General features: G+C 38.0%; 2 protein-coding genes across 2 annotated transcripts; both read left to right on the forward strand.

Annotated features, from left to right (window-relative positions):
- Positions 1-510: 510 nt before the first annotated feature.
- Positions 511-2,823, forward strand: LOC108198061 (zinc finger BED domain-containing protein RICESLEEPER 2-like). Its single transcript, XM_017365842.1, has 6 exons — positions 511-520; positions 623-1,202; positions 1,327-1,543; positions 1,657-1,893; positions 1,990-2,656; positions 2,732-2,823. The coding sequence occupies exons 1-6, from the start codon at positions 511-513 to the stop codon at positions 2,821-2,823; spliced, it is 1,803 nt and encodes a 600-aa protein (XP_017221331.1).
- Positions 2,824-11,806: 8,983 nt separating this feature from the next.
- LOC108198918 (amino acid transporter AVT6C) lies at positions 11,807-15,067 on the forward strand. The gene is made up of 5 exons (XM_017366687.2): positions 11,807-12,231; positions 13,187-13,339; positions 13,895-14,098; positions 14,244-14,709; positions 14,811-15,067. The coding sequence occupies exons 1-5, from the start codon at positions 11,859-11,861 to the stop codon at positions 14,917-14,919; spliced, it is 1,305 nt and encodes a 434-aa protein (XP_017222176.1). The 5' UTR covers positions 11,807-11,858; the 3' UTR covers positions 14,920-15,067.
- Positions 15,068-23,718: the final 8,651 nt, after the last annotated feature.

A 23,718-nucleotide genomic window follows, 5' to 3' on the forward strand; every position in this document is an offset into this window, starting at 1 on the left:
AGACTCTGAAGAATCCATAGCTTGTTCGAAAGTCAAAGGTTCCTCCTCGACAAACGCCCCGAGCCAACTTGAAAAATTTTAGCATGCCGTGGGTAGGGCTGTCAAAATAATTCGAAAAATCTGATATCCGTTCGAAATATCTGTATACGTATTCGGAAAAAAACGGATATTATTTGTATCCAACATTAGCCGGATATTATCCGTATCTGAATCCGAGTATTTCGGATACGGATACGGATATAGGCACATCCGAATCCGAAAAATTTCTTTATGTATCTAGTCTAGTTAATTAAATGATATGAAACCTACTCACTTCGCTGCCGCAAACACAAAATCTTATCTCCACGGTTACTCTCGATTCTTATCAGGGTATGTTTGTCAATCTCAATCTCAATTTCTTTATGTATCTAGTCTAGTTAATTAAATGATATGAAGATTCTTAATTTGATATATTTTTGAATCTTTGATTATTATTTGCAGATATAATCTTTGTGCTTAGGGTTTCTCTTAATGGAACAAGGTACAATTGCAGATCTAAACTTTGTGACTCTTTATGACTTCTATTATTCTTTTCATTAACTTATGTTGTTTATACTTTTGTGTATATGTGTCTAAATTGCAGGTCATGCCTCAAGTTCGAGTCCAAGTGTATCATCAAGTTTAGTTGGAATGACATCAACCAAATGTGCAGAAAATGTTTCTAAGAGTAGTGATTTGGATTGCATAATTATCTCACAAGAAGATGATTTGACTGCAAAGAAGGAGGAGCATCTGGGCAAAAGAAAGAAGCCCCTGAAATCTGAAGTTTGGAATCACTTTGATCGTTTTGAAAGCGACACAAAAGGTACTAAAAAAGTTGATGCTATTTGCAAGTATTGCCACACTCGTTTTAACGGTGCAAGTGACCAAGGAACAACCCACTTAAAAAATCACACCAAAACCTGTCGAATGAAATTAGTAAAAGTTCCAGTGTCGCAAATGTCGTTAGGAAAACAGGTCAGTAGTGAGAATTCTGGGCCAAAATTAGGGGTACATAAGTTTGATCATGCTGTTGAGAGGGCTTTATTTTCTAAAATGATTGCCAAACATGATATGCCTTTTCTAATGGCAGAATATGATTATTTTCGTCTTTGGATATCCTATGTGATGCCTTCTTATAAACATCGGTCTAGAAATACTATAAAATCTGACTTGTTGGATGTGTATGCAGTTGAGAAAGAGAGAATTTATAAGGAAATTGAAAGCTTGACTTCGAGAGTTAGTCTCACTACTGACGGGTGGAAGCCAAAGCACCAAAATAGATCTTACTTTTGTGTCACTTGTCAGTTGTCACTATATTGATGATAATTGGGAACTACACAAGCGTGTTATATCTTTTCGTGTTGTTCCTTATCCTCATGGTGGTGTAAATTTAAGTGCGTGGTTAAAAGAGAGAATCTTAGAGTGGAATATTGATAACAAGTTGTCCTCAATTGTTGTTGATAATGCTTCTAATAATTCAGGGATGCTTTTAGGAATTAAAAATTGGTTAAATGGTAAAAGAGTACTTGTTCATAATGGTGATATGTTTCACATGCGTTGTGTGCCACATATTCTTAATTTGATTGTTAAGAGTGGATTAGAGATGATAGATCATTTAATTGAAAAAATTCAAAGGACCGCAAAATACATCGGATCATCAGCCAAAGAGATGAGAAGTTTACTATTGCTTTGTCTCAAACCAAACTTAACACTAGGAGACGAATCCCTAGTCATGTTGATACTCGTTGGAACTCAACTTATGACATGATTGTGGCATCACTTGAACTCCGACCAGCCATTGATCGTCTAAAAGAATTAGACCCTGAATTTAAATGTTTGCCTTCGGAACTAGAGTGGGAAAATGGAAATAAGGTTTGTGATTGTTTGAAGATTTTTTCAGATATAACAAAAAAACATTCTGCTGTGAAATATCCTACTGCGAATATATATTTTATTGATGTGATTCAGATTCGTAGAAGTATTAAAATCTGGGCTGAATCTAGTGATGATTGGATTAGTGCAATGGGTAATAAAATGCAACTTAAATTTGATAAGTATTGGGAAGAATGCAACAAGTTGTTGGCCGTAGCTGTTGTTCTTGATCCTAGATATAAAATGGCTATTGTTTCTTATGCTTACAAGGGTATATATGATATCCATGCTGACTTTTATGTTGAAGAAATGCGTGAGTTCTTAGTTCAGATTTTCAATGAATATTCTATAAAATTTGGAAGTAATAAAGGTTATGGAGAAGGTTCTGCTAGTGCAAGTCTTAGTAGTGCAAGCTCAGTTGGTGGAGAATGGTTGGGAGGTTTTCAGGATTTCATTGCAAGTAGTAATTTGAGGGAAAATACAAGAAAAAGTGAGGTGGATGAATATTTAAAAGAAGGGCTGTTTCCGATGGATAAAGAAGCGGACTTTGACATTCTTCGTTGGTGGAAGCTTAATGGGCCTAAATTTCCTATCCTTGCACGGATGGCTCAAGATATTTTAGCTATTCCTACTTCTTCCGTTGCATCAGAAAATTCTTTTAGTAAGTGCCGTAAAATTATAACGGACACTCGTTCTTCTCTAAATGATGACTCCGTTGAAACTTTAATGTGTGTCAAAGATTGGCTTCCGGACATTAAGAATGGTATGTTTTACATTTTGTATTCTCTGAATATTAAATTTTGTACTCGTATGTTTCTAACTCTTAAGTTCTATATAGGTCAATCTGGAAGAACTTCTGAGGAGGGTGCATCGCAGGCCTGCGATATCAGCTCTGATGACTGGGACATTGAATGGGATATGGACTTCTAAGTAGTAAGCTAGCTAGCATGTAATTTCTTTGCTGATTTTCTGTATAATTACTTGTATTACCTGATTTCCTATTGTTCTCAGGAGTAGTTTGCAGCAAGAAGGGAACTAAAGTCTGAAGCACTAATGGATTTTTGCTGCAGGTACATCTTATTTCATAAGCATGTGAATTTAATCAGATGTCGATTTTTTATATAAGTCATTCAGTGATGAAAATAAGAGTGAGAACATTTTTGTTTAAGTGGACAGGAGCATGTTTTTAATTCTGATTTGTTTTTCTAGACTAAGTGGGTGATTTTACTGTTCCTTCCTATCTTAACCAATAATTATGACATTTTCTGAAACATTCTGATTTACCTGCAGTGGAGCTGATTATCTGATCTCATTTTGTTGAAATTTCCATGTAGTATCAGAATTATGCCATTTCTTGGAGCTGGAGGCTGGAACATGGAGACATGGAGTAGTGCATCATGCTTGTTATAATTTATTTGCTTGTTTAATAGACTAGGTGATTTGTATCCTGATTGTATCTGTATGGGTGTTGGTTGATGAATATTTTTTTAAGTGTGTGGTGTACTGGTGGTGTTGCTCGAAGCCCCTGCTAGCAGTTGGTCATGGACTCACAGTAGCAAAAAAATCATTTATCAAATTAGCTTTATCTTCTAAAAACAATCATTAAAAAATATGGTTCTTTTAGTATTATTAAGTTCAATTTTTTATCATATTAATTTTTTCCCCTAAAAATTATGATTTTAATAAATTTTTGAATTTCTTTGAAAAATGGGTTCGGATTCGGATATTATCCGTATCCGGATAATATCCACCGGACTCGGATACAGATAATTTTTTCCCGGATAATTCCGGATTCGAATGCGAATTCGGATACGGTTTTCAGTTTCCGGATTCGGATTCGGATATAGCTGTATCCGTATCCTAAATATCCATTTGACAGCCCTAGCCGTAGGCATCAATTTGAAGAGAAATCAGAGACAAACCTTTTTACCAGCCCCCAAGCCTATGTGGACAAATCCAAATGATCGGAATAAAGAAAAACACTATGAGTATCCCGAAACTGAAGGTCATACCACTAAAAGTTGCTTTGCATTGAAACACTTCTTAGAAAGACAGCTGAAGTTGGGAAATCTAAACCAATATTTACCTCGTGAATTGGTAAACTTGCTGCCACCACCTCCGGCAGGACCGCAGAATGTAGTCAACACCGTATTTGGAGGATCGTTATCACCACCTCGTCCTACAAAAGCTCAAGTGTGTAATATCGAAAAAGTTGGTCCGGCGACAACTAACATTTTTACAGACGCGGACTACGTACGAGGGTTTAGAACCAAATCACAATGAAGCTGAAGCTCTGGGTGTATCATTGGATGTGTCCAACAATGATGTGAATAGGATTCGTGGATCTTCCACTGATATATGCTATAAGCACACATGAGATAGGTTGAAACTAGTGCAAACGACTTTAGATCCCTGCCCAGACGAAACCCCCTTGTATGGATTCGGTCACAACGTCGTGCTTATAATTGGCATCGAGCGCCTACCCGTTCTATTTTCAAATGCCCCGCGCCAAGTCTGTCAGACCGTGAAGTTCTATTTCATCAATACAGCGTCCTCCTATAACATGATTTGAGGAAGGTCGACAATAAACGCCCTTAAAGCGGTAACTTCCACCTCCCACATAAAGATGAGATTCCCAACCCCTCACAGAGCAGGAGAAATTAAGTAGGATTCGGCAACCTCCAAGCGATGTTATGGGATCGCTCTGACACTTGCAGAGACGGATCCAGCAACATGTGCCACCAAAAGGCCATCAACCGACGGGTGGAAAAAAAAAAGCGACAGTTAGCAAACCCGCAAGCACGAAATAAGAGAAAACACGATGTGCAAGTTATCGAAGCACATGACTTGATACACAAAGATCCGTACCGAATGGACGCAGAGCTTAAAGAACGCATCATGAGAGACGAAATGCCAATGGTCACCCCAGTAGTAGCAATAGAACAAGTAGGGATATCTACAGATGACCCCAGCCGGAGAATAATCATAGGGACAGGATTGGAAACTATTTTTAGAATGGAATTGATAGCCCTATTAAAAGAATGCGCGAATAGGCAAACATTTTCGCTTAGAGCCCAAAAGGCATGCCAGGCCTCCACGAATCAGTGGCCATGCCCCGACTCAATGTGGACCCGAAGGTAAGTGATTTTTAATTCAGAAGAAGATTACACTATCAACTATACCCCCACACTAAAAGTTTAATGGCTCTTTGATACTCATTCTTGTTAGCAGTCCCGATCATTGATTATCACGCTGGAGCCGCTTTACGGGACACATGTTCGTATGGTATTGTTTTGCAGGTCATGAAGACAACCTCGACCTCCCGGAACTAGGGGTGATCGAAAAACCGCTCAAACCCATAAACCGCCCGCACTGCACCACAAAACGCGGTTTTTAATTTCTGTGGTGCGGTTGCGGTTTTAATTTTTCACAGACCGCGCGGTGTGGTGCGGGTTGTGGTTTTAGTTTTCTTCAATGCGGTTCAAACCGCAACACACCGCAATATTTAATATTTATTTATGAAAATAATAATTATATATACACTTATATATATGTGTGTGTAATTATTGTTTGATGTGGTGCGGGTGCGGTTTAAGATTTTGATAAAACCGCATGCGTGGTTTGGTTTGCGGTTTTAAAAAAAAACTGCACCGTCCGCACCGCGATCACCCCAACCCGGAACAGTGAAAATGATACCACGACGAGAGGAGGAGTTATCAATTCTGGATCAATTCTACTACTGTTGGAACCAAGATTCTGCCGGATGCGGATATCCCGATAGGACCTGCAATGGAGAAGAATGCGAGGGATTGTCCCCCCGATTCACCTCCGGTGTGAGAATAAGTCAGTGGTTCCAGGTGAGGTTTAATGGAAACTGCAAGTGTTTGTGTGTGTTGTAAAGATCAAGTGAATGTTTATCTCATATTACCGGGGTATTTAAAGGGGGTGATTTCCATGTTGTAACGTCTCCCTAATGTGGTAGGAGAGTAATGGGGTTTTTATGCGGCGTGATCTCCGCCTTCGACCGTTACAAAGATAGTGCCGGAGTAGTTTAAATGATGGGCTGGATCTCTTGGGCCTGTCCTCCAACATGTCCCCAGGCTGAGTAGTCTCGTCGACCGACGAGAAAAGAAGTCAGATTGTAAGATCGTGGAATCGGGTCTTGGCAACCGAAGGTCTGTAGAGAATGGCCCCTGAAGCCCGATAAGTCCCGAGGCGTCATCGACCTGAGAGGGAGGTCGAGTCTTATCGCTCCGAGTGGTCGATTCTGGCCACCAATGGCCTAACTAGTGATGTCTTGGAGCTGACGAAGAGCCCGGGACCTCGTTCCTTCATCTTCCCGACTGATCGCTTGGTATATACTGGCCGGTCATCACAGTATTGCTGCGAGCCGATTGGTTATCTTCCCTTGTCGCCAATCGGGAAAATGATTTCAAAGATCGGTTGCATCGGACGGAGGTTCTTCGGCCATACCGAAGGGCGAATAGAGGCCAGTCAAGACGATACTCAAGGCTAGAGACCAGGGGGTCGCTATTGAGAACGACGCGTCGGTCATTTGCGCTCATGAGGTCGGTCAGGACCATAGACTTCTTGTCGAAAGCACGGGCGACCTGCTAGGCCATCCGGAAGTAGCCCCGGCTTCTGAACTTTTATATTATTGGTGTGCCTTCGGGCATCGGGCATTTTCGATTGTGTTCGGGCCCCATTTTCAGGGTGTTATTTTATGCATCTTTGGCTTAAATGTATGTTGCCTTAGCGTATTTTTCCCTCAGTGCTTCTTGGGTGTTCATAACCTCAGCAGGGTGCGCGTTTGGCTATTTTTTTAATTTGCCTCGGGCGTAATCCTGATGTATGTCTTCGACTGACTGGTCTCAATACATGTGTTTATAGTATGTCTTCGACCGACTGGTCTCGATACGCGTTTTTGTATGTGTGTTTTCAGCCGATGAGGCTTCGGCACACGTGTAATTGGTGTTGTACGTCTTTAGCCGATGAAGCCTCGGTACACGTGTATTCGACTTAGCTGTTAGCGTATGTTTTCAGCCGATGAGGCTTCGATACAAGTGTGTCGAATGGTAATTTATCATGTACGTCCTGAGCCGATGTGGCTTCGGTGCATGACTGTCGTTCTCAAGTATTTGGAGGGTAACTTAACACAAGAGGTCTGTTCGGGTGTATGTCTTCGACCATAACGTCTCGATACATGCTTTTAATTGTGACGTATGTATTTGATTGAAGCGTCTCGACACATGTCTTAATTGTGATGCGTGTCTTTGACCGAAGCGTCTCGACACGTCTTAATTGTGATGTGTGTCTTTGACCGAAGCGTCTCGACACATCTTTAATCGTGATGTGTGTCTTTGACCGAAGCGTCTCGACACATCTTTAATCGTGATGTGTGTCTTTGACCGAAGCGTCTCGACACATCTTTAATCGTGATGTGTGTCTTTGACCGAAGCGTCTCGACACATCATTAATCGTGATGTGCGTCTTTGACCGAAGCGTCTTGAGACATGTCTTTGTATGTGCGTTTTCAGCCGATGAGGCTTCGACACACGTTTTGTTTTAAATTCTAATGTACGTCTTTAGCCGATGAGGCTTCGGCACATGTGTAATTGGATTTAAATTCTAATCGTACGTCTTTAGCCGATGAGGCTTCGGTACTGAGTGTCATTCCCCCAGTATTCGGAGGGTTGTTTTTAGCTTAATAAAAGAGATATGATCGGATTTATCGTCCCTTGAGATAAAAACAAGCATACGAATACTCAAAATATAGAGTCCGGCGGACCCGTATCTTATTCAGGTTGCCCCCAGGATACGGGTGCGGTTCGGCATTATTTGTAAGTGTACTAAACACTAGTGTACTCAAATAAATCAAGCATATACCGGGAACTATAATGGTCATTCCTACGGTTCGTGGCTGCCCACAGTTTCTATCTTTCTACGAATACTTTCACCACGCAGATATATATCATCTAAGGATTTGGGCGATATATCGTAAAGAGAAGACCAGAGCTTTTTACCTTTAATTGGGTCTAAGCCCGCCGTTAGAAATCCTGCAGCTTTGACTTTGTTTAAGTTGGTGATCATCCCTGCCTCCTCCTTGAACCGGGCCAGATAATCCCCTAACTCCTCGTTCGGCCTCTGCCTGCAATGGATGAGTGCTTCGGTATCTTTCACCCTTCGGCATAGATGGGAATAGTGCCTCCAAAATTTCTTCTTCAACTGATCGTACGAGCTGACCGACCTGGGTTAGGGACCGATACCACATTGTCGCCGATCCCTTCAGATATGTCTTAAACATCTTGCATAACATAATATCACAGTGGCCCATACCCGTCATGAGGGACTCGTACTTGTCACAGTGGTCGATCGGGTCTTCCTGGCCATCGAATTCGGTCATCTTCGGGAACTGTCTCCCTGGTGGTGGTCGGAACTGCTCGATCTCCTCGACTACAACCGGCTCGTGAGTTAACTTTTTGTCTCCGAACATAGCTTTCTCCATTCGGCGTAGTCGGTCTTTCGTGTGGGGACCCTCTTCGGCCTCCTCAGAATCCGACGGGGTTATATATCGGTGTCTCGACCTTCGGGAACGTGACTCAGAGTCCGAAGACCCGTCTTGGTCTTCCCGGTTCCTCTTCATGGGTTGCCCTTCTCCTTTGGTCATAACGATCACGTTTTCGGCTTCGAGGGCCTCCCTGAGGACTCTCTCTTGCAACTCGATCTCCTCTCTCTGCAACCGGAGGGCTTTCAGCCTCAATTCACCGGCCTCCCTTTTCTTGGCTAGTCGGGCCGCTCCTTGCTCGTTCTCCCTCGACGTCTGGGCCTTGACGGCTTGTTCCTCTCTCCACTTTAACAGCATCTGTTGTTGCTCTTTAGGGGTCGGTAAGAGGCCTTCGGGGCTGCTGTCGAAGTTCAGGGCTACAGGTGTGATGGGAGGTCGTTGGTTTCCGGTAAGAGGAGTGTTATTTGGGTTGGGTGGTGTTTGATCACTGTTGTTTGTCATCGTCTCAGATTACACAAAGCTTGCTTGCAGTTCCCACAGACGGCGCCAATGTTGGAACCAAGATTCTGCCGGATGCGGATATCCCGATAGGACCTGCAAAGGAGAAGAATGCGAGGGATTGTCCCCCCGATTCACCTCCGGTGTGAGAATAAGTCAATGGTTCCAGGTGAGGTTTAATAGAAACTGCAAGTGTTTGTGTGTGTTGTAGAGATCAAGTGAATGTTTATCTCATATTACCGGGGTATTTAAAGGGGGTGATTTCCATGTTGTAACGTCTCCCTAATGTGGTAGGAGAGTAATGGGGTTTTAATGCGGCGTGATCCCCGCCTCCGACCGTTACAAAGATAGTGCTGGAGTAGTTTAAATGATGGGCTGGACCTCTTGGGCCTGTCCTGCAACAACTGCCTTAACGTATTGTTCAAATATACTTATGTACTAGAGTATAATTCAAAATTTTATAATTACAATTTAATTTTTAATATTATTTTATTTTTAATGCGAATATTTCTACAATAATATATTTTATTACTCAATTGGTTATATTTTTATTATAGAAATTTAGTTTTTACTTATATATATTGTAAATGAGTAACATAATTTTTTTTAATATTTATTTATTAAAAAAATGATATTATCTATCTTTTATTACTATCTGATGACTTCACTCTTATATTATATTCCATTTAATTTTTAAATAAAATAAAGAAATATATAATTCAAGAATGACAAAAATTTTGTAACGAACAATGTTATGAAAAACAGGAATCAGACTTAATTGGTGAATGCACCGTCTAGCGGTTAATCAGATAATCGAGAATCAATCGGAATGATTAACATTTTTTTTTTCTAAATAAAAGTTCAACATTTATATTTTTATTAAAAAAATAAAATTTAAAAAATAATATATAAAACTATGCTTTTTTGCATCTTTAAATATGTGCGAAAAGTCAAAACACTAGCATCGAAGAACGGACAGAGTACTATAAACTGCACATATAACGTGAATCAGGAAAAGACAAAAAGAAAAAAAGTGTGAGAGACGGGCCTTCCAATTTCTAGGCACCTTGAACATCATCTTTACAAATATAACCACCTTTTTTTTCACTTCACATTTCTAACCACCTTAAATCTCGGACGAACATGTTGTGAAAGTGCTGTTATGTTCGCCCCTGGCAAGGGAGAACATAACAAAGGAGACGTTATATGTTCGCCCCCCACAGGGGCGAACACATAAGGGCATGCACGCTAGAGATTTCCAATATTGACAATTTGCAACAGGAGGACCTACTGGAATTTTTTGGTGACAACTGACATGTACTTTTGTATTCATGTTCCTTATCTATGGTTTTCTCGAGCACTTTTACTTGTAAATGTTTTTAACTAAAATTGCGTATAATTTAGAGAAAATTAAGACTTCGACAGACAATTAAAAATATATACATCTCTATTAAAAGTATTTAAATATGTATTTTCTGGGGGGAAATAATTCACCTTTATAAATAAAAAATATTAAAGTCATATTAAATATTTACACTATAAATATTAATGAATATGAATTTTTTTTCTTAAATAAGTCTGTGAAATTAGTTTAACCAAAGTATAGGATAAATTTAAAGGAAGTGAGGAGGGGGAATGATACTCCTCTGTTCTCATTTGTTTACGGTTTTTTCACACTGCTCGACACGCATTTTAATGCGTATATAAAACATAGTTCTATAATTTATTTTTAATTTTTTTTCTTTATTATATAAAAATATAAATAACAAATTTTTATTTAAAAGAAAAAAGTTCGAAATAATTTATTGAACTACGTTTTACGAGAGCATTAGAATGCGTGTCGAGCCCCCGCCCCCTAATGTAAACAAATGAGGGGACGGAGGGAGTATTAGTTTCTAGCATTTATGTCTCATTTGAGTTTTTGTTGATCTTGTACATAAATTATCTTATATTCATATAATTTAAACTAATAAAAAGTTTATAATCCCTTCCAATTTCATTTGATTATTTTTCACTTATGTTTAATTTTTTAATTTAACGACCAAAACTAAAAGTTTTATTTTTCCTAATAAAAAATAAATAACAAAATTCTAATAAAATATAAAAAAATATTAATATTACTACGCAAAGCCCTCAGAAAACACGGCATGTTAAAAACGTACAGCATGAAAATGCAGCTCCCCGGAGGCTGTAGACAATTGATTGTGAAAAACATGAGAGAAAATTAAGCTAATGTCATTATTACACAGACAATTGTTCAGACCGACCCAGCAACCCCTTTTCTGTCCGCGTGCATGCCCTTATGTGTTCGCCCCTGTGGGGGGCGAACATATAACGTCCCCTTTGTTATGTTCTCCCTTGTCAGGGGCGAACATAACAGCACTTTCACAACATGTTCGCCCGAGATTTAAGGTGGTTAGAAATGTGAAGTGAAAAAAAGAGTGGTTATATTTGTAAAGATGATGTTCAAGGTGCCTAGAAATTGGAAGGAGCCGTGAGAGACGTATCCAGCACATTCACAAATGTCCGTATTCTGACCCAGAAAAGGAAAGTAAAAATCCTCTTGATCTTTCTAAAATCTCTCTCAACATGATCTCCGAAACACACTGGCTGTCTAGTTGACTCTTCTTTCACACACATAATCATAAATCATAATATAAATTATGGAACCGTTTGGGTGAGTTTAAAATAAGTGCTTATTGCTTAAAATAAATAAGTGGAGTAGAAGTTAGAAGCAAGATAAAACTTATAAGTGATTAAAGTGTTTGGGAAATAAGTTGAAGTCCTGAAACAAAAGCTAGCATTCCTAGCTTTTTACAAGTGCTTCTTGACTTTTTACACAAACGGTACGAATAATTGCTTCTAACTTATAATTTATAAATCGAGAAATCGGGCTTAAAATGGGTTGCCAAACACCCGCTATGTATAGGCCTTTACCAAACTGTGAAGAAGCAAAAACTCAATGAAGCTCAAGCAAAAAGAAACAACTTCACTAGCTCCTCTGCTACCCAAGATCACACAAACTCCAAATGAGGGTGCATCAGTTTCATCTGCAGTTTTCAACATATCAACCTGCATGATTGGAGCTGGAATCATGTCCATACCAGCAACTCTGAAAGTGCTTGGGATCGTTCCAGGGTTCTTGCTGATTGTGGTGATGGCCCTTTTGGTGGATTTGACTGTGGAGTTCTTGCTCAGGTACACACACTCTGGCAACTCAAATTCTTATGCTGGTGTCATGGCTGAGTCCTTTGGGAAGCCTGGCTCATGGGCTTTGCAGTTCTGTATCATTTTGTCCAATCTCGGGGGTCTCATCATTTACTTTATTGTAATTGGTAAGATCAAGATTCAAGATTTTTTCCTGTGCACATCTTTATGAAAAATGCTAGAGACCTCAAAAATTATTCCCAAATCTTATGCCGCAATTTGGGTTGGTTTCGTTCTTATAAATAATAAGGGTTTGGCTAGTGTGTGTCGTGGACACATGCTAAGCGCTAAATTTGATGTATTTAGCTTGTTTTGATTGGTGGAGCTTTTGTATATGCAGGAGTCCACCATTATTAATAAGTAGTAGTAGCCAATCAAAATGAGTTGAATACATGAAATTTGGTGCTTGGTATGTGTCCATGAGCACACCATAGAAATAACCAAAATAATAATAGGACACCATGTATGCACGTTAATCACCAATTGAGATCAACTTTCATTTGGGAACAATTTTGGAAATTATTCTGGGGTATGTAGCATTGATTTATTTTTATGAATATTTTGGAATGTTGTATCTGGCAATGTATTATTAGATTTTAAGTATATGGGGATGGAAAGTGAGTAAACTTTCACTATTCTATCAAAGAATCCTGTGTGCATTTCTTTATTTACAATTCTAGTTATATTGCTACTAAGTAGACCCGAGTAGATGATTCTGGTAGTATTAATCGCTACCATAATGTAAGATTTTAGCATAATTATTATACTGTAAAAAGTCTATTTTATGACAAGGGAAATGCAAACATTTCGCGTTTTGCTTATAAATTGTGTGCGTCATTGCTAACTCGTGTCGACACACCGCTCATTTTTTAAAATTGAAGGGTAATTCACTAGGAAATCATCAAAATAGCTCTGACTCCATGCTAAGTTACCAACCCTTGGATAGATTAATATGTATATCATGCTTGTGTTAATAATGTGATTAGCTGTTATCAGTAAACAAAAATACAAGGTCCACATACATCAATTGACTAAAGGCAATAGGTGTTAGCGTTTTTGCTAATCCTTGTTAATTGTTCGCAGGGGATGTGCTCACAGGTAGCCAGTCCAGTGAAACAATACATTTGGGTATTCTTCAAGAATGGTTTGGAATCCACTGGTGGAACTCTCGGCCATTTGCTCTTCTTTTCGTTGTGCTTTTCGTTTTGCTTCCTCTGCTCTTGCAGCCACGTATAGGTCAGAGTCTTAAGAAACTGTTTATGCGAGTAGTTTTCAATTTCTGATAAATTGCAGAGCAAAATTCCTTTTTATTTCGTGAACATACTTTTGCTGACAGATCATGTTATCCAAAGTATACTAATCTTTGTTGCAAGACTTTGCTGAATGATCATACTGGCTTGTAGTTTCACTGGTACACCACAGGTAATAGCTTACTATAGGATGAGGGTTCAAGAGTCGGCGGAGACATGGAGTCATTGTGATTTGTGCCCATTTAAATACCAGTTGTTGACCATTTATATAATATAAAAACGAATTTTCTATGGTGTGCCCATGGGCACACACTAGTCACTAACTCTCATGAGAATACTACATTTTGATTGGTGGATTAGTAATAAATGTTAATGGCCCCCCTGCATTCACACCAATTCCACCAATCAAAACAAGCCATTTTCCTAAAAGTTCGTGCTTATTGTGTGCCCTTGGGCACACATTAGAAAGACCGATATAAAAATGGTTAGCAGGATGTTTTGTGTATAATATACTGACCTTAATGCTGTTTGTTGGTTGCAGAATCACTAGGACATGCTTCAGCAGTGTCCATTCTTCTGGCATTGGTTTTTGTTGCTATCAGTTTGGCTATGGCTATTTATGCTATATGGGCAGGAACAACCATGAAACTGAGACTGTTTCCGGATATTTCTAGTACAGATTCCTTTCTTACACTATTTACCACCATCCCGGTCTTAGCCTCAGGCCTCGTCTGCCATATTATTAGTAAGAGCTAAACCATTCCTTACTATATATCATCTAGTCCGGGTTGAAATGATCATATCTGTGTAGTTACTGTGTATTTGTGTGGGTTTATGTTTTGTTTATTAGCTGTGATGCGGAGAACTTGATTGTTTCTATCACTCTGCAGTTCATCCAGTCAAGGCAGAGCTGAGTAAAACTTCGGATATGATCTCAGCTGTCCGAATGTCTCTATTACTGACTGTTTCCATTTACTTTGCTGTTGGATTCATAGGATACTTGTTATTTGGTGACACAATCATGTCTGACATGCTTGTAAACTTTGATAAAAACTCTGACTCTCCGCTTGGTTTATTAGTAAACGATGTAGTTCGTTTAAGCTACTCAATCCACCTGCTCTTAGTATTTCCCGTGATTAACTTCTCGCTAAGGGCTAATATTGATGAACTCCTCTTCCCAAAGAAAAATCCATTGGAATCAGACACCCCAAGATTTGTGTGCCTTACATGTGCAATACTCTCGATTGCTTACTTGGCCGCAATAGTCATTCCCGACATATGGTATTTTTTCCAGTTTGTCGGATCAACCACGATTGCTTGCCTTGCATTTGTATTCCCAGGTGCCATTGTTTTGAGGTAAGAAGAACTTCTCGTCTCCTTGAATTTTTAATCCTCCGATCCTTGTTACTTTTTATATATATGTGTAATATATCTTCTCTTGCATAATTAAATGGCAGAGATGCCCATGGTATATCGACAAGAAGGGACCGGATTATGGCCGTGGTGGTGATTCTTCTAGCAATTTTAACAAGTTCAATTGCCATTTCCAACAATTTGTACAGTTGAGTTGAATAGAAGTTCATATTCTGATTGCAATGCTCTATGTTTATCAATGAATAGAATCAAAGTATTTAAATGACTCGATCAAATTATGTATGTTTGCAATTTGAACAAGTTCAGCCATCTGTCAAATTTTAAAATTTTGAATACTCAACTCATGAACTGCCAGGGGGTCAGCTATTTTTCAGTTTAGGCCGAGCATGAAAATTGCGCTATATGGGGGAGAAAAGGCTAGTCTAACGGGGGTGTATTCGATTGGGATTTTAATGCATTGTTTTTAGTCTATGGATTTTAATGGATTGTATGAGACTTTGATTTTTTGCGGATTCTTGATGAAATGTCGCAGAGTTGATAGGATTTAGGTACAATGCTTCAAAATCTCATTGAATTTGGTGGGATTTCAAAAAACTTAAAATCACTGAAGAATGCCACAAAATCCATCATTTTATGAAATGAAAAAAAATCCATCAGCATTTGAATACCATCAGATTTTAATGGATTTTAAACAATCCCAATTGAATACCATCGGATTTTAAAGCATAATTTAAAATCCTAATTGAATACCACTAGATTTTGTAGCATAGTTTAAAATCCCAATTGAATACCTCAAGATTTTAATGGATTTCAAACAATCCCAATCGAATACCCTCGGATTTCATGAATGCAAAAAAATGCTTTAAAATCCCAATCCAATACACCCCTCTAAGATCAAATAAGTTTTATTGCAGAATGTTAAGCACCAAACATGCATGTTGGTGTTGTGATTTTTGTTAAGCAATTTGATGCTCTAAGGATTAGAAACAGAAGAGAGACCATCAAGAGAGCCGTAAGAATCCCTGGACACACCACTGAGGCACTGACCACCTCTATAGGATCGGACATACCAAATTTTCCCCGCCCCAACCATGAATTCCAAGCATAGCCCTGTTTGGGCAACGGAAGCAGAAACCGCTTTTTACTTATGTTTTTCTCTCTGTTCTAGAAGTCGAGGATTAATCACGATAATCGTATTCATGTTCCGTAGCTCAACATTGGTTTTTCTTGATCCGTTTGTGTAAAGAATTGAAAAGCATTTTTAAAAAATCGTGAGAAAGAAGTTGGAATTAAAAAATGCCAAGCTTTTTCTTTACAACCTCTATTTCTTTTCCAAACACTTTAATAACTTATAATTATTAATTTACTTGTCACTTCTACTCCACTTTTTTTCCCGCTAACTTTCTACTCCACTTATTTACTTCAAGAATGAAGTCACTTCTTTTAAATTAACTCATACGACCCCATAAATTCCTTATTTAAAGTATTTACCACCATCCCAGGCTAGTTGATTATGATCTATTACTCCCTTCGTCCCTCTAGTATCTATACATTCACTATTTGACACGTACTCTCATGCCTTTATAAAAGATAGTTTTATAACTTATTTTTAAAATTTTATTTTTCTGAATAAAAATTTAATAGTTAAATTTTTGTTTAAAAGAAGAATATTCTAAAAATAAGTTATTGGACTATATATTAGGAAGTATTAAGAGCAAGTCCAATAGATGTGCTAAATCAAATCTTAAATCCAAAAATAGGGAATATGGGATAATATTGCACTCCAACACTATGCTAGTGATGTGCTAAATCACTAGCACAAGCCTCCCATTCCCTATTTTTAGAATATGTTAGCCACTTCTAAACTATTTTTATCATTAAAATATTCATTTCCCTCTCTCCTCCACATCATTTCTCTCTCTCCTCTCATCCAAAAATAGATGGTAGTTGTTTAAATTTAATATTATTATAGTAATAGGGAATGGATATAGGGAGTACTATTGGAGCTCATGTGCTAAATCTTGTGCTAAATCACTAAGACATATTATTTTATAATATTTTTAGGGAACCTCTTAGTATAGTGTTGGACTTGCTCTAAAATATGTGTCGCTCTCCTAACTATACAACGGGACGGGGGAGTACTATTTCCTGCTGCACTTCATCCAGTCAAAGCAGAGCTGACAGAAATTCAGATATGACTTCTAGCAATATTAACAACTTCAATTGCCATTTTCAACTATTTGTACACTTCAGAATAGTTGAATGTTCTATGTTTATCATTTTATTCAACAAAAGTGCTTTATGACTTGATCAATAATCATGCATCCAAGTACAAAATCAGCCAAAACACTACTCCCTCCGTCCCGGTCATTTCTATACAGTTTCCTGTTTGGGACGTCCCATCATTTCTATACATTCCTAAAATTGCAACTTTTAATAATGTAAAACACTATTACACCAACTACTTTCTTCCACTATCTTCATTTTATAATAATATAAACACTATTACACCCACTACTTTCCCCCACTATCACACATCTATAATTAAATACAAATGGGTCCCACCACTTTACTCATTTTTTATCTAACTTTACTCATTTTTTTACATTTTTTCTTGGTCTCCGTGTCCACACCAAACGTATACTATCTATTGGGACGGAGGGAGTAATTGTATCGGAGAAAATGTCAAAATAGCTATAAAAAGAATCGATTAAAGAGAGAAAAGCAAATTGTGGGTTGTTTGATACGTAGGGCCATTCTCCGTGAAATTGAATCTGGACTGCACCTGGGCCCAAAAGGCAAGCATTTCGAAAGATAATGCGTTGATGAACTGATGACTGACCCAAAATAAAACTAGATTTGCCTCCAAATTTTAACATGTCTTGTACTCACATGTTCTAAATAAAATACTATGTAATTAACTGAAATGGTGTTCAACACCTTCCTTCTTGTTCTACTTAATGATAATCAATAAGAGCATCTCCAACCCCAAAAGTTCTTAGCTAAAATTCGCTATGTGGCGTGTAGGTAGCGTCTAGGTGCCACTTCCAGAGATTATCCAAAAATTAAAGCACTCCAACCCTCCATCCCTTTAGCAAAAAATATAGCCAATCATGTTTGGTTGGCTATATTTGTAGAACCAAGTTGAGCCCTTACGTAAAATTTTACACAACCACAATTATACATAATCCCATTGGAACATGTTACATGTATATGTACCCTTAGCAAAAAATTTACATAATCACTTTATCAAATCAATATAGCCAATCATTATACATATTTGCCTTGGAGATACTCTTAGACAAACTTAGTTTTTATCTAATTCACTCAAACTAAAATCAAAAAAAAAAAAAAGTATCTTAAGTAATAATAGGGATGACAAAATAATCCAATGTGACGGAAATCTGATCTTGAACCCGTATTTTGGATTTATCGAAGCCGAATGTTTAGATTTAAATTTTGATCCAAGTTGTAAAGATCTAATACCCGATTCAATATCCAAAATCCGAAAAAAAAACCCGATACATGTATAATTATTTTGATATATATAATAATCTAGATGTAAAGACTTTTAATTTGCATATTTTTATTTTATTATTTGATTAGTATTGATTAATAACCAATACTTATTTAGTAAATTATAACTCTTTTTCTCCATCTCAAATCTAATTAATATATTTATGTAATATTTTTACACTTTATAAAAAAAATTCATTGAGTTGGAATATTAAATATTATTTTATTAACATATTTAATATTTCATTCAGCATATTTCAAAAGAAATAAAAAAAATAAATTCAGCATTATAAATCCTTAATATATTTATGTTTGACTATTTAATAATTTAAGTTTAGTTATTGTATTAATATTGCTTGTATGTACCTATATTAAAATTAATTACATCACTTCTAATTTTTGATACCTGGAAAATATCCCATCTCAAACCCAACAGATTTGGATTTGAATGACCCCAACAAATATTGAGAAAAGGCCCTGGGGCACAATTTCAGTATATAATGCCTCAATTGTCACTTCACCAAAAGATGGCCCAGCCTATCACTCCATAACGTACGTAACTTGAAAAAACGTTTACCAAAAAACCTTGAAAACGTTACACAAAGTGACATTTCCCCACTTGCCTTTACAGACAAAACGTAACCACAAGTTACGTTACACTGTTGATTTATATTTTAAATTAAATTGGCCGATGGTTAGGGTTTAGGATTGAGGGTGTAGGGCCGTTAGACTCTACTCTCTCGAGCCTAAACCCTAATTAATGCGAGGCTGAAGGGCCGAAGGGCCTGAAGCCGAGAAACCGGCAGAATAAATAAATTTACAATCGTTGACATTTAGGGTTTATGTTTGGGTTGCAGGATGATTAATTTAATTCGTACTGTATATTAAATTGGCCGAAAGTTAAGGTTTAGGATTGAGGGTGTAGGGCCGTTAGGCCCTACTCCCTCGAGCCTAAACCATAATTAATGCGAGGCTGAAGGACCGAAGGCCCTGAAGCCGAGAAACCGGCGGAATAAATAAATTTACAATCGTTAACATTTAGGGTTTATGTTTGGGTTGCAGAATGATTAATTCGTACTGTATATTACATTGGCCGACGGTTAGGGTTTAGGATTAAGCCCTCGAACCTAAATCCTAATTAATGCGAGGCTGAAGGGCCGAAGGCCCTGAAGCCGAGAAACCGGCGGAATAAATAAATTTACAATCGTTAACATTTAGGGTTTAGGTTTGGGTTGCAGAAGGATTAATTCGTACCGTATATTAAATTAAAAAGATTAATCTTAAAAATATAGATTAATAGTTTTTAATATTTTAGGGTTCATATCTGAGTTTTAGAATGATTTATTTATGATTGAAATTAAACCAAATTTAAAAAAAATAAAAATAAAATAACACTCTCAACGTGGGACGAACCCACGTTTTGAGTTTGCAACAAAAAGTAACGTGGCTTTAACTCACGTTTCAGAGGTGAAACGTTATTTTAACTCACGTTCTTAAGGCCCAGCCCAACTAAACGCCAACTGAAATGGCGTTTTGCTGAAAACGTTAGTTGAAGTGGCGTTTTGAAGTGCCAGTCAGGGCCATTATTTTGAATCATGACTTTGAGGGTCATTTCAGTAAAAATAATGACTCCCAGTGCCGTCACCCTTAATATTTGGATTTTACAAAACCCTCTGAAATATAGCAACTTAACCTTAAATATCAAATTGTAAGATTAAGGTGATGGATGTATTATGTCTAAATCATAATAACATGTTAGGTCCTATAAACTCACTATATAATCTGATATAGTGATCACAATCTGTAACACAGTAAGACAATATAAGAGATTGAAAATAATAAACTCTTATATTCACAAAGTTTTTAATGGTTACAAAAACTCTCTCAGTGATTTATAATGTATCACTAAGAGCTGCTAGGGTTCTTAACAATGTACTCGATAACTCAACTCATCTAGAGTAACCCTAATCTGTGTTTATATAGACACAGTTACAAAATCAATCTCTGATTTGATATCCTATAAATCTGCTATGAATTCTATCAATCAAAGATTGCTCCAGTTTTCTGTTTAGTTTCCATAGCCAGTAAATCACTCCTCCGCTTCTATCCTTCCTTGAAGTATATCCGCTTCTGAGCTCTTTCCACGTGTAAACTCTGATGAATCTTGACTATGTAAACTCTGGTCAGACTTTATCAAACTCTGTCAGACTTTACTAAACTCTGTCAGACTTTACTAAACTCTGTCAGACTTTACTAAACTCTGATCAGCTTCCAGATTAAACTCTGATGATTCCTGTTCTAAAACAAACTTTAAGAACATTAGTAATCATCAATTATATCTAACAATCTCCCCCAACTTGTGCATAAATACATTATGTGCAAGTTAACAGATAATTGATGATGTCAAAACATTTAAGTCAAATGCAACAGAGTTTAACTATATAACAGAAAACTTTTAAAACTTACAGATACTTTACTCCTTAGCTGCATAGACACCATTTGCTGTCTGTAGATACCCTCTGAGGAGTTCTCTTTCAGCTTCTTCAAGCACTGTAATCATTTGTCTCTTGATCTCTCTCAGCTCTGGATCTGAAACTCCAGTTTGATAAATTGCAGCTCTGAGATCATAAATCTTGTTCTTCTTCAAGTCTCTATCCAGCCTGATATTGTAAGCTTTATCAGACTCTTCATTAAATGCAAGAGTTCTGATTCCACCTATTGTTTCAATCTTTGCTGAATTTCTCTTCATCTCAACCAGTTGTCCCTTATGATTGAAGTATTTAGGAATGAAAGGTCCAGCATTTTTGTTTCCTGTAATACCCATCTTTCTTCTGATTTGATCCTTGAGCAGGTTGGAGATGTGTTGGCATGACTTGTTTTTCACAAGAAATATGTGTGAGACATATCTCAATTCTTCCCAGTGTTTAGCATAGAGATCTGCTTCAAGTACTCTAAACACTGTTCCATCAGACATGAAGTAGATAAGAACATTATCTCCTCTGTCATTCTTCACCAACTGGACTGAATCAAGTTTATCCATTTTGTCTTGCAATACTCCAGTCTTGGGAGCACAGAGAGATGAGGGGTCATCTGGTCTTGATCCTATACTCTGATCAAATTTTTCATATTTGGATCCCAGCCCTCCTTTATCTCTTCCTGCCTTACGATGAGAGATTGGTTGAATTGAGCCCTTTTCAAAGCTTATCTCAGTCATCAGAGTAGGCTTTGCAAATCCAGCCAGTGGAGTAGTTGTTGGTTTAAACACAGCTTGAGCTTTGTCAGAGGTTGTGTCTGTCTTTGCATCCTTATTAACTTGAGCTTTGTCAGAGGTTAATATTTCTTTTTGGGGTTCTGCAACATGAGCTTTGTCAGAGATTGCAGCTTCTGTTTTCTTTTCCTTTACAACTTGATCTTTGTCAGAGGTTGTAGATTTCTTCTTATCCCAGCCTTTTTCCAGACGTTCATCTACTTTGCTTTTGCCCTTGGAAGTATATTCATCTTCAGAGTATACCTTTTTGACTGGTAAACTCTGATCAGCAACAGTAGATTCCTTGATCAATATCCCTTTCTCTTTTGGCTTGATAGTTGACTTTGCAGGTTTCTGGATTTTTCCTGACTTTATTGCTTCAGCATGTTCTTTCTTTAGATCTTCTTCTTCTGCAGCAATCAACTCCAAATCCAAATTGGCTTCTGGATTTTCTTGTTCAAAAACCAATCTAGCAAGCTCTTCATCAGTCATGGGTTTGTCTGATCCAGTCACTGGTCTTTGCTTAGATCCAGATGTGAAGTTATGTGTTGGACCAGACTTTGTACTTTGCTTAGATTGTTTCTGACTGTCAGAGTTTGAAACTCTTCCACCAGTCCCTGCTTGAAATCTCTTGTGCTTGGTGAAATCATCAGCATCATCATCATCATCCTTCTTCTTCCTCTTCAGAGTTTGAGTAGTAGACTTGCATTTGTCTTGAGCTACTCTCTCCCCCTTTTTGACATCATCCTCATCAGGAATCAGTATGGATGTGATCAGAGAAAGTGAAGATTGGATGGCTTCAAGCTGTTTGGACATTTTCTCCTGAGTTGATTCAATGATAGTCATCCTCTTGTCCAGAGATTCATTTGCAGTCACCAGCTTCTGTACATTCTCTTTCAGAGGTAGCATGGTCCTTTTCTTTTCCAGATCATTTGTCTCCTTGACTTTTGCCACCTCTGTTCGTAGACCATCTATTGATTTAGATGTCTGGGCATGAGCAGGATGAAATGTCTTCAGATAAAGAATTGTGCCTTTGAGGCTTGACAGAACATCAGAGTTTGAAATTTTATTCTCTGCCATGGATAAGAATTCTTCAGCTTTAGTTGACTCCAGAGAATGTTGATGGCTCAACCAGAGTTTATCCCAGACCTCATTTGGAGGATCAACTTGAAGATCCCTGGGAAGTGGCTCAGAGTCTGTAGTCAGAGTTTGTAGCCTTGCATTGTACTGGCTAGTAGACTCCCACTTTTGTTGTGTCAGAGGAACGCCATCATTTTCATCCTTGTCAGTTTCTGAACTATCATCATCCTCAGTATCAGCATCAGAGTTTGCTTTGTCAGCATCAGGAACAGGATCAGCAACTTTCTCCACAGTATCTTGAGCAGATTTTTCTTTAGCTTCAGACTGTGATTTGATAGACTCTTCACCAGTCTGAGCAAGAGACTGTAGAGCTTCCATAGCTACCCTGTCAGACTCATCAACTACATCAGATCTGTAGTTGTCTGGAGCTGTATCATGAACTATGGCACCCTCTGGAATTTTCATTGGAGAAGTAGGAATTGGATTGGAGGGTCCATGATCAGATACTGGAGTATGAAGATCAGACATATCTGCTCCAGCTTCAGTTGTGGTTGGCTCCTTGCAAACAATTTCTTCATCTACCTCAGATGAAGTTGAAGATGCTGTAGGAGATGTCAGAGGAACAGCTGTGATAGGAAGCACCATCAGAGCTTGAGAATTTTCAGCTACTGGAGTTGATGGTGTTTGTTCTTCCTCAACTGTGAAATCTGTGATTTCAGTAACTGGGACTTTTGCTCTTGCAGGCTTTTGAGCCCTCTTCTTGAATCTGGCTGGTTTCTGAGGACTGGCTTGAACAGGTTCAGAGGCTGTTGTAGGAGTAGGTTCAGAGTTTACGGCATGTGCAGGTTCAAGATCATCATATTCATATGCTGCAACAAGTCTTCTTCTTCTCTTCTGCTTCTGAGGAGTAGCAGCTTCAGTGTTTTCTGGGATCTCAGAGTTTGGAGCATCAGAGTTTAAGTGAGCCTCAGAGGTTACTTGCTCATCAGTGTTTGTCAGCACTTCAGAGTTTGATTTCAGAACATGTGTAGCAACAGAGGTTCTTGTCCTTTTGGCAGTAGAGGGGGCTGCATCAGACTTTGCAGCCCTCTTGGACTTAGATGCAGAAGTTCTGGGTGCTTGGGGAGAGACTGGAGATTGTTGATTTG

The sequence above is a fragment of the Daucus carota genome, chromosome 8, assembly GCF_001625215.2.
Source record: "Daucus carota subsp. sativus chromosome 8, DH1 v3.0, whole genome shotgun sequence".
NCBI classification, from domain to species: Eukaryota; Viridiplantae; Streptophyta; class Magnoliopsida; order Apiales; family Apiaceae; genus Daucus; species Daucus carota.